Below are 11,960 nucleotides of genomic sequence, written 5' to 3'. Positions count from 1 at the left end.
TTAAGTATTTTCTCAACACAAGAGTTTAAGTGTTTCTCAAAGTTTAGTTTTTTTTTTTTTTTTTACACCAAGTAGCCTACCACCTTAAAAAAGTCTTACGTATCACCATAATGACCAATGTCAACATTTAGTAGCACTAAAGGTCCACGTTTTGTTTAAAAAAAAAAAAACAGGCGTTATAACTAAAAAGTATTATTTAATTTTACTGGCTGCAGAACCGTGGAACTCCCCTTGTGGGTTGTAAACATTTTTGACAAATACATTAGCTCGGAATTGCCAGTCAAAAATGTTTACTCCATATTGGCACACACGTGTGTGAGATTTAAGGTGACAAACAATTTGATAATCACAAGATGTATGTAATGGTCGAATTTCCAGAGGCCTTGCCATGTTCGCAAGTGTCAAGCATTGTTTCGAAAAATGGTGATCTCATCAAATAAGACCCAATACTACCATCTGCTGGCCATAATTTTAAAAATTGTATTTATTATTTTTTTAGTTTAAATTTTCCCAGCCTAAAGATCAAACCAGACCAAGACTTTATTGTAGTAGAAACAGAGTGTCACAAAATCAAATTTTGCATTAGGGCCCCTTGGCACACACTTTGTGTGACTGAAGGGGAGGGGCAGCAAAAAGTTGAACATTTCAGATCGGCGCTGGGCACCGCTGCTGCCCCTTTAAGAAGCAAGCTCACTTGCAGCAGCCTCAGCCTCACACCGCGACACAAAGCAGCTTCTAGCCAGAGACTGCAGCACATTTTCGGCCGCTACCTGACGGTCGACCCACAACCCCCACTTCTCGCCAGCAGCTTCTTTACTATAAGCGGTATGGGGGCGCCCTTAGCCCATTAGCTAGTAATCATTTCCACCTCGACGCGGGCAAGGCAAGCGACAGGAGGTCCAGCAAGATGGTGTCGTGGATGATTTCGAGGATGGTCGTGTGAGTACTTGGCTGATTTTGTTGTTGTGGTGGTGGTCCAATGTTAGCTCAGCTGAGCGGCGGCTCCATTCATCAGCTTGTCAGCCGACCCGCCAAATGGCGAGGCAACTGACAACTGCCATGCTTTGCGCCGCCTCATTCCACGCAGGCATAAACGCTTAAAACTGCCATTTCCACTCAAATGACGTCGCTTATTTCACCCGTTAATTAATAAACATGACGCGTTGCAAGCTAGCAGTCGCTGGTAGCTAACGGCTAGCCAGTAACGGTACCACCTGACCGCGTTATTGGCAGGCAACGTGCGAACAACTCTGAACTATAACACTTGGAGAAGGAGTCACTCGCTGCAGTAAACATTTCAAATTTACGAAGGGTAGATTGTGTTTAAATGGAACTCGTCGGTTGTTCAAATATGATGACAAGGCACTAAACGGTCGTGACTGCAGCTGCTCAGCTGATAAAAGCATATTTTAAAACGAGGCTTTGTGTGGGTGACAAGACGTTACAGGGTGATTCCAGCGTTTAGGCCGTTATATCGACAGGACAGGGAATGACTCGACTAAAGTCAGCAGCTGTCAGCAGCATTGCTCCTCACAGAATTTCTATAGCCAGGTTAATCCTACTCGCATGGTGTTTCGCCTGTATTTATCTTCCTCTGCTTGAATAAGCAGAGCTTGCAAATGTGTTACTTTTTGACAGCATCCATCTGGCGCTTCCACAGTTCTGCACCTGAGGTGGAAAGCCTTTAGAAGAGCACTTTAATGATGGAGAGGTGCGGCATTTGCTCGAATCAAGTTCCACAGTGGGTAGCCTGATGCCATGCACGTGACTGAGTTCTCACGTACTGGGGGAGAAGACCAATTTAAAACTTGAGCATTACCAAGATTATGTTGTTGTACATGTTCACCTATGTACGATATGATCAAGGCCCACTGGAAGTTAGATTGACGAACACTTTTCTGACTTCAGGGAAAACATTGGAGTCTGTGGTTTCAATCTATTCATATTTGAATGTTTGTGACACCAGAGAGAGAGCCTGGTGAGAATTTTTGTCGTCTATTCAAAACCTTGATGGCTTTGTAAGCAGGGGTGTGGTGGCCATTGAGTATTTGGGGGAAAATCTCTAGATTTTACCAGATGGACCGTCTATCATGGCCGGTCAAAGCACGTGATGGCTGCCCCCCCCACCAGATCCATAATAAGTGGCCAGCAATGGTTTATGCCACCCATACAGTATCGGATCAACTTGCTTTTAATGTGAATCGTACTGGAAATAGTACCATATTCTGCATTGCAAACACATAATTAGTGAGACATTGTAAGTCACACAGTATGATGATGACACTAAAACTTGTAGTCTCACTGGTTATTCTCAGGAGTCATCTCACTTCTTCTGTCCCATCAACATTGGTCACCACTCCCAATCCCATGGCAAACATCTTATCTCACTTCCCGACTCCATGTATCCGGTTTGTGTGTTTTGAGAAGCCGCTGCCCATCATATCATCACAAAAGGGATGATAATATAGAAAGCTGTGAGATAAAATATGGCTCACCTGCCTTTTTAGCAGGAAGTCATTTGTTTAGATTTCGGAGTCAACACCAAGAGCCTCTGTTCTCCCTCTTTATCTCCTTTAACACAGTTGCTTGCTTTTTTTTCCTTCCCCCCTCCCCAGCCTCGCCTTCGGGACGCTCTACCCAGCGTACGCGTCATACAAGGCTGTCAAAACGAAGAATGTGAAGGAATATGTGAGTATCACCGCTGGTTACAAAATCCAAGTGCATCATTTTTGACCCCTCTATGCTGTTCCAGTTTGAAGATGTTTCGCCTCAGGTTGCTGTCAACTGTCTTTACCTCCACTCATGAGGTCTTGCTGGCTTGTGTTGATCCATCTGTCAACAGTGTTAAACATAACCGCGGGGCAATTATTATTTTTTGTCCAGTCGGTGCAAGGCATTCTGTCCATTTGAAATTTAAGTACGCTTATATATATCAAATTACATTAGCCATTGATAACACAAATGCTCTTGCTTCATCTCTATCTCTCGGACGTGTCGTCAAAAGTCCCCGATGTTACATTTGAAGTAAAGCGCGACTTCCACTAGCATCAGCTTTAATGTGCATTTGCGCCATCAAATACGGGAAGTCTTTCATAATTATACCTTTGCTAAAATAGTCAAGCAGCAGCTTGAAGTCAGAGGGGTTGCTAATTTAATTTTTACGTTGTTGGTTCTGTAGTTGCATCGCACTAACAGCTGCTTTTGTATTTTGCCCCTCAAGCTGAAGACAGTTTTTTTTATTTTTTATTTCCAGTCTTAATTAGGCATACAAGTGTGTGTGTGTGTGCAAAGATACATAATTTAATGGCATCTTCACATTGATTTTTTTTTTATTCATATTTTTCCCCAAACAAGAGTTTCTTTTTATGCCCAATGGCATATTTATTAAAACAAATAAAATGTTGAAGTTATTTAACATTTTTCTCAGTTTTAATTTTTGCACCATATGGTTGATGTATTTTTCAATTTGCTTTGTGTTTTTCCTATTAAATTAAGCGAATCTTATCAGAAGTGTTCACTTTTAAACGTTTGTTGTCAGATGGCCATTACTGCTAGTTGAGAGCAGTTAAAAAGTATCTACCCGCAGGGCTTGGCTGCATCTTAAACAAAACGGGGTCCTCCCTGCTTACCTCATCACAGCAAAGGATGAGAGCAAGGAGGCCAGTTAGGGGGTGGAGCCGGAGCAGCAACACGCTGGCACGCAGCCTGGATTCCATACAAGAGAACAATCTCCTCCTTCCTGATAGGTTACTATAGCAACCACCCCCTTGCTCTCTGTCGCTACTCAAGCAGACAGCAACAGAAGGAGGAGAGTGTGTGTAGGACACCATTTTTAGAACAGTTTTGATTTCTGTTTGCTCCAGTTTGGTGCCACTGCATTCGACATGATTTTTAAGGCGTATCGACTCTGATATCTTACTGTTGTTCGAAACAAATTTTGTGCTGAAGTGGTCCCGTTTTGTGCAGTGATGCCCTACATTCCTTTTGTGTCTCTGGGCAATGAAACCATGCATGCTGATGTGCATTGGGATGACTCATATGTTGCATTTAGCGTGTGCACATCTTTTTAAACGCCACTTGCCTTGACATGTGATTCACAAAATGCTGTGAGCGTTCAGGTGCTATCATGTTTTTTTCCCCCTGTTTGCGTTTCCGTATGTTCAGGTGAAGTGGATGATGTACTGGATAGTATTTGCCTTGTTCTCCACGGCAGAGACGGCTACAGATTTGTTCCTATCATGGTGAGTTAGTAGCTGCACATGATTGCTCAGATCATCATTCTCAGTGCGCTTTAAATAAATGAGCCCTTATATAATGTCGATTGATGCATTCATGTGTTTCCAGTGCCACGTGTGCTGGGTATTTTTAGCACAAAGTGACTGAGGTTTCAAACCACCTTTCTAATTGCACAGGTTTCCTTTTTACTTTGAGTTGAAGATTGCCTTTGTGATCTGGCTCTTGTCCCCTTACACCAAGGGCTCTAGTGTTCTCTATCGCAAGTTTGTCCACCCAACCTTGTCCAACAAGGAGAAGGTAAGGACAGTCCCTCGCTTGGGTTCCTGAGTTTTCATATCTTTGCATTTGGATCACTTATTTTTTTTCCTTGTCCTTCTGTTTATTCATCATGGCATGCTGCAGGAGATAGATGATTACATTGCTCAAGCCAAAGACAGAAGTTATGAGACCATGATGAGGTTTGGAAAGAGGGGTCTCAACTTGGCTGCAAATGCTGCAGTCACTGCAGCCACCAAGGTGAGAGTGCGGTGCTTCGTATCATATTTTAAAGCCTTTTCACACTGCGCTTTGTGTTCGCCATGGGGCGAGGCCTTGTTGTTTAGCAGCCTACTGTGAAAGCAAAGCTTTTCCTGCTGGTTGGTCTTGGTGTTAACACTCTTAACCTGCTAAATCTCTTGTTTGACGCGCCTTCATTTTTTAACATTTCTCATCTGAAGGGACTTGCCCACCTTGTGCTATGCGTGACATGACAGGGCATTCCATCCTCAACCCTTCTTAGCACTTACACATTGAAGGGATTTGTTGTTGTGTTACTGCGTGAAAAGGCATTCACTCATGCACAAATCTGAGGTTTGTCTCAATCCCCGCTCATACAAATGATTTTTTTTAAGTTGGTATATTTGAGTTGCGTGACTGGCCAAACTTGCACAATCTAATCAAGTCCAGCAGAAACAAGCAAAGCTTAGAACGCAGCTAAGGTTGACCCGCAGTGTCCTATAGATCTCAACAATGTGTCAGTGTATTCAGTAAGGGTACTCAGGCACACATCCTAAAAGACTGCAAATATCTTTTTTTTTTTTTTTTCCCCCCACTGAGGCAATTGTCTGTTTTGGTCTGTTCGTCCAAGTGTGATATTACTGATATTACACAATAAAGTTTTATTTTTATTAAAACAACAAAATTATGACCGAATGTCATTTTACATTAATTATAAGAAACAGTTACTTAAAACGAAATATGACTCCTATGAATCACAAAACAAATATAACATTACAGGTGGGAGATATTTTTGAAAAACAAAAGTTTCTCTCTTTTATTATTTATAAACAAAGAATCACAATTAATAAGGGAATGTATATTGATGTTCATGCTATATATTCAAACAGGTACACTCACAAGTATATTGATATTGAAAACTCTGTACAGTTTGTAAGATTTACACCATTAACATGCCACTCCCTGTATAATGCTCTTAGTCTGAACAAGCAAGGCATACTCAATGGATTATTTTTTTTCTTCTTTGTTTTTGCATATTTATCAAACTTGCAAAGTCCATACAGGAAGGCCGGAGCCCAAAATAAATCCTTCAAACACGGAACTGTGAGGTAGATGTGCTAACCAGTCATCCACCGTGCTGCCGTGATTTCATTTCATCTCATCGAAGTGTGCTAAATATGCAAAAATACTTTTTTTTTTTACCACAACACTGTTTTCTATATAGTCATCGAGATCTATTTAGCAAATGTTTTACCCCATAAGACATTTGGGGTCTGATCTGTGTTTTGTTGATTGCTGCGCAGGGACAGGGTGTGCTGTCAGACAAGCTACGCAGTTTTAGCATGCAGGACCTGACACTCATCAACGCGGACGATGAGCTGTCACTGCACTCTTCAGATGGCCGCATGAGACGAGACTCAGTGGATGACATGAGCTCGGGGGCTAGCACGCTGCCCCGGGCCAAGAGCACTGCTGCACGACAGAGTAAGACCACGCGTCCGATATGTACACCTGCCTAATTCTAATTGAGCTAATGTCGACTGCTCAACTACAAGACTATTTCGCCAAACTGGGACTATCTGGGCTCTGTTAATTTCTCATTTTCTCAGTTTGGTAACTAAAACTGTAGGATGGCGATAAAGATAATGGAGAGTCCCTCTGCGTTGGCCTCACAAGCTGTGGAGTCAGTGTAGAAAAATCCGACAAAGAAATGTACAAGAGTAATTATGATACCTATAAAACCAATTTATGTGAAAGTAGTGTAAAGAGGATTAAATTGTTTGATTCGTAGCTGTTCCATAATAGAATTATAGTTCCAATTGGGACTACAGTTAATCTTTGCTATTCATGGGAGATAGTGGCAAAGTAAGCACCAGTAGTTGATACCCCTCCTGAAAAGGTTTGCAATTGGGTGTAATTGCCACAAAATGGCGGCAAAGCACTATTTGTTTAAGCAAAACTCCTCAATTTATGTCACCCGACTTTCTTGACACCAAGCTGCCACCAGATGGCGCCAAAGCAATACTGGTAGTTTAATATCTGGTCATTCCTTTAGGAGCCTGAAAGTATTGACTTGGAGTGTTGTTACATTTTATTTATATGTGTCTCATAAAATCACTATGCAGCTTTAAATCTAGGAAAAATCTCAAGCAATTGTATTCACAACGCTTAAAATTAGATCAGTGGTAGAGGTAAAAGAATTGGATCTGTGTCCTGCTAACAATTTTTATTTGTTTTGGCTCCAATTCCGTAGCTCGCTCGATGGCCTCCACATCGCTTGCAGACGAGATATCGTCCCAACACAGCTCAGACCAATCGGATGCAAGAACTGAGCACTCTGATGATGATGTGGGAGAAAAGGCCCCCAAGCGGACCACCACCGCTGCCAAGACAACCAAGAAACCTGCTGCAAAGACGGAGGTACACACTCATATTGCCTGTCTAGCAAGTGTCAAAAGAAGTTAATAATGGGCAAACAAACCACTCAGTTGTCACCCAAACGACACAACTATGTAATGCAAAGGTGATTCATGTTGCAGACAACTCCATAAGATTCACTGACCTACATTTCAAGATAAGTTGCATGGAGTTGCATTTATTTATTACCTACAGTCTAATCACTTGATTACAATTCATTTCTCTTGGCTCCATTTCTCTCCGCACTGTTTGTGGATGTGAGAGAGTTTTTGTGGGGACCGATCAGAATTTAGCCTCTATGGTTCACGTTAATGATCTAAACTGCCCTTCAGAATCACTGAAGTTGGTTGATGTAATTTGAATTGTATTCGTAATGGGACCATTTCTTTAACTAGTCAGATTTTTAAATGTTTTCCGTCACAGGGCCAGAACGCTGGCTCTCGATAACGTTCTTAATTTTCTTCTTTCTGACTGGTTGGTCAGAGCAAAACTTGTTAGGCAGTTGTGTGTCTGCACATATGCATGCGTTTGATAATCAGTTGTGATTTATTTTATTCAAACATTTTATTTTATGCTCTTTCTGTTGTATCTATAATTACGACAGGATATTGGTGGTATGAAGACGGGTAAATCAGGACTGAAGCAAATTGATGGCCTGACTTTGCGTTAGGACTGCCACAAACGATTATTTTAGTAGTCTACTGATCACCAACAGTAGTCGCGATTAGTCGACTAATTGAATCATATGTAAATTGCGGCATGTTGCACCCGCAAGCAGCTGCTCTTATATAACCATAATTAGTTTATAGCTTGACTCTTTATCTATGGAGAAATGATACAAAATTCACCTTTGATTAAACTCTGCAGCTTGTCCCAGCATTTGTGAGATGTTCATCACTGATGGTGCTGCTTACATTGAAGGCGATATTGTGGCCTTAAACATTTTGACTGAAATTGTTTCGTGCATTTTAAAATGAAACCAAAATATACACTAGGCAGAGTTGTACTAATACTATGAAACTATCTATACATACAAAAAGAAATGCTTGTAAACAAATTTCACTCTTCTTGGGCACCAAGCATTTTTTTAATGTAGAAGACGGTGAAATCTGAGGAGTAAATTATGAAAATGAGCAACTTTCGGACTCTGTTGCTAACACCTGGTAGCCATGACACCCCGCCTCACTACCCACAATGGTTATGTGTAGATTACGGATGACCCGGATCACCGGTACTGCGCATGTGCGCCCGAGATGGGCATACAGTCAGTGGGCAAAAGCGCGAGACGAGACGGTTTCAAGAGAAAAGCAATGCGCCAAATAAATAAATGTATAAATAAACGACTCGTCGACTACTTAGAATACTTGACGATTTGGATGTTGGACGTCGTTGTGATTAGTCGACTAATCTTGACAGCTTTTCTTTGCATTTAAGGGAGGTTCCCGATTCTCGAAAGTGTAATGCTGCGTAAGAGGCATTCCAAACACATTCACTTGAAAATAACCAGTCTTAAGTGCTTTCAATGAGAATTCACTTGCACCTCACAAATGACTCTTGGCTGCTTGGAACAAACTTCTCATGTGAGATTTGCATTCTTGGACAATGCGTGGTCTGTACTCTAGGTCGAGTGTCTACACAACGTTCTACATTGCCCTGCAACTTCACCAACTGTTCTTGACACTCTTTTTCTTTGTTCTCTTCTTTCCCGTCCCGTTCGTCCCTTGGGAAGACACAAAGCAAGACGGTGAAGAAGGCACCAAAGAAAAAGACCACATCCAGTGCAGAGACGCCTCCGTGAGGGCCTTTGTCCATGCAGTTGGTCATACACTCTCGACACCCATAGCCTGTCGGCAACCCCTCCTACGTCTGGTCTGCACATGAACACACAAACACAATATGAAGCACCAAATGCTGTCTGCATTTACCTTTAGCTTTTGGTAGTTCCCATTTTTTTTGGGGGGGCGGGGGGTATGCTGGGTGGTTCTTTTAATTTGGCTCACCGTATAGTGATGGTTCAATGGTTCATATAATCTTTTAATTAAAAATTGTATTCATGTTCCTTTCTTGTTTTAGCTGTACAGTGTGATTAGCTAAGAAAGTAACCTGAGCACTAAAGTGACATGCATTAAGTATCTTGAACAGATTAAAAAATGCAGTTGTTTTTAAGTTTGGACCTAATCTGATGCCCACCCCGCCAAGAGATGATCTGCTGTAAGTGAGCGTGGCTCCACAAAGCTTACTTTCATTCTGCAGCACTGTCATCCTTTTTTTTCCCAATTTATTTTTGTGATTGTGTGTACTTCATGGTCGCTGCAGCCTTTTATTGAATGTTTTTTTTTTTTCCATCTTTTGGTTCGGAATAATTTATGATCATTTGTCTGCTGGACTTGTTTGCCATGTAACTCTTGCAGCTTTTGTATCTTTTGATTTGGAGAAAAACGTGATCTTGGCAGCACGGTGGTTGCTGTGTGGAATTTGCGCGTTCTCCCTGTGCTTGTGTGTGTTTTCTCCTTGTACTGTATCTTCCTCCCACATTCTAAAAACATGCCCGTTGGGTTACTTGAAGATTCTAAATTGGTGTGAATGGTTGTCTATGTGCCCTGGAATTGACTGGGATGCCACACCCGTGTGAACCCCGCATCTCGCCAAAAGTAAACTGGGATAGGATAAAGTGTGACCTTAATAAGGACATCCACTATAGAAAATAGGTGGAGCCATGCCAAGTTCTCGGATGTTCATCCATGTCACTCCTAATGCTCAGTAGTGACTGCTGTTTTGTGGTTTAATTTGTGTCTTTTACGGAGGTTTATTTTTGTCTTCCCCATTTTGGTTTCTATCTGGAGGGAGTGTTGGGACCTGGCTGCGATATTCCTGGTGCACACGGCTCCTGTTGCGTTTAGTTTTCTTTGGCTGCTCCTCAAATGGAATTTTAAGCATGATGCTGGAAGTGTGAAAACAGTAGGGGGAGACAAAGTCCGCCTGGACTACTGACATTGAAAATAGATGACTGTAAATACAGTACAACGCGAGCTTGCTTGCCTTATCTTATTCTCTGGGCTTTCATCTGTTTACTTTTCCAGCATTTTCAGTTCATTTTCTCGATAAAATGTGGTTTTAAAATTGGACAACAATTCAATTTTAAATTGTGATTTAGTTTTGTTTCTTGGTGTTAAGAGACCAATTCATGTATTATACAAACACGAGTCATCACATGGGGACTTTTACACCCTGCTCCCATCCAGACCCAGATTGACTGAAAGGTCTTGCTGCGCCTACTGCTGGAATACATTGAACAACATTTTTTTTTTATTTTTATCTATTTATTGTTTACATTCGGTATGGTATGAAGACCAAGCTTCTCATGTACAATTGTGCAAACTCTCAAAACTCCATGTGAAACACGGTGTGTGTACTAGAATGGTATTGTTATGTATCAGTAATAAATCTGCTCATAAAGGAGAATTGGTGGACTTTTTTTAAAAATAAAATTTAAGCACAGTACTTTTTATTTAAAAAAAAATACTTATTTATGGAGTATTTTTTAGGGCAGTTGAGTTTTATTTAACTTGTATCTTTTCTCAGGGCGTTGAATCAACCACAAATGAACTTCTCCGCACGTTTTGCCTCTCATCCGAGTAGGCATCATTAGTTCAAGCAACAATATCCTCAAATTACAGAATATTCTGCCCGAAGAGATCTGAGAAAAGGTAATCACGTTCACACTAAATGTCCAGCTTGCTCACCACAGCGTAACCCAAAACGCAAGACAGTTTCAGAAACGCCAACGCAGAAATAACTCTTCCACTTCTCCCTTTTGTCACCTGGAAACAAAGAAATGGGAAATCAACTAATGATAAAATGCAACATATGGTTCAAAGCACTTGTCGGCGGACGTATCCAAACGGAGAGTGTTTTTTTGGCCAAAGAGACGCCACAACAAGCTTCTATAATTGATATGATCATGGCGACTGAATCAGCTATTGGGAAGATGTTACAGAAATGGAAGGGGAACAAATGAGGCTGAGGCACCTGGAGCTCCTTCGAAGAATGAAAAGCTGCGACATCGCTGAGCAAAGATAAAACATCACAATCTTTCCAGGTGATGAGGGGGAGATGCATAGTAATGCTCAACACAACAGACTACATTAATAAGGTGTTCACACTTCTCAACGGTGCCACTGCATATGAGAGACTGAAAAAAGATCCAACCAGTGGATACTTGAGCAAAATCTCTGAGTCCTTAAAAATGTTACAGAAGGCTGGAACCATTCCATTACCATTCATATCCACAGGAGAGCATGCCTGGCATTTACAGGCTGGTCACCCTTGCTTGGAAACACACCGCCACTTCATTTGTCTCTTGTCGTGCATGCCAAACCACAATGCTGTTGGAGACGACAGGGGTCTGTTGCGGTGTACAGAAAACCCCCACACACTGACCAGCACTTCTGCTTGGACTCACAGCACGCACTGGAGCACAAACTCAGAACCCAACCAACCCACAGACCAAAGGGAAAAACATCGGCACGTGAGGGAGACCTTCAAAACTTGTAGTTAGCCCAGCTGGACCTTTTGTGAAAAGCAGATTTACCTCCAGAAAGGAAAAAAAAAAAGCAAGGTGGATGAGAGGAAAAAGAGTGACAGACGCAAGCATCTTGTCATTCCGTCAGGACTGTCATAACATACCGGTTGGTGCGCTTCAAACCCGGTAACACGCCGAGACAACAGCTGTTACACCCCAAAGACCCAACACACCATCCTCAGAACAGCAATCTGGTGGATGGAACTGACTGCAATATTAAAGTGGGAGA

At 41.8% G+C, this 11,960-nt stretch overlaps 1 protein-coding gene across 1 annotated transcript; it reads left to right on the top strand.

Moving 5' to 3' along the window:
- The first annotated feature begins 665 nt into the window (after positions 1-665).
- reep2 (receptor accessory protein 2) lies at positions 666-10,611 on the top strand. The gene is made up of 8 exons (XM_088294506.1): positions 666-939; positions 2,616-2,688; positions 4,165-4,241; positions 4,413-4,533; positions 4,639-4,752; positions 6,036-6,216; positions 6,986-7,152; positions 8,879-10,611. Exons 1-8 carry the CDS (start codon positions 908-910, stop codon positions 8,945-8,947), a joined length of 834 nt encoding a protein of 277 aa, XP_088150632.1. The 5' UTR covers positions 666-907; the 3' UTR covers positions 8,948-10,611.
- Positions 10,612-11,960: the final 1,349 nt, after the last annotated feature.

This window comes from Idiotropiscis lumnitzeri, chromosome 4, assembly GCF_059441095.1.
Source record: "Idiotropiscis lumnitzeri isolate Australia: NSW breed Sydney's pygmy pipehorse chromosome 4, RoL_Ilum_1.0, whole genome shotgun sequence".
In the NCBI taxonomy this organism is placed as follows: domain Eukaryota; kingdom Metazoa; phylum Chordata; class Actinopteri; order Syngnathiformes; family Syngnathidae; genus Idiotropiscis; species Idiotropiscis lumnitzeri.
This window is presented reverse-complemented; position numbering and strand designations above follow the sequence as displayed.

Coding starts and splice junctions, on each gene's coding strand:
- reep2 (XM_088294506.1), top strand. CDS start 908: ATGGTGTCGTGGATGATTTCGAGGATGGTCGT. Junction 940..2,615: donor ATGATTTCGAGGATGGTCGT/GTGAGTACTTGG, acceptor CCCCCTCCCCAG/CCTCGCCTTCGGGACGCTCT. Junction 7,153..8,878: donor AACCTGCTGCAAAGACGGAG/GTACACACTCAT, acceptor TCCCTTGGGAAG/ACACAAAGCAAGACGGTGAA.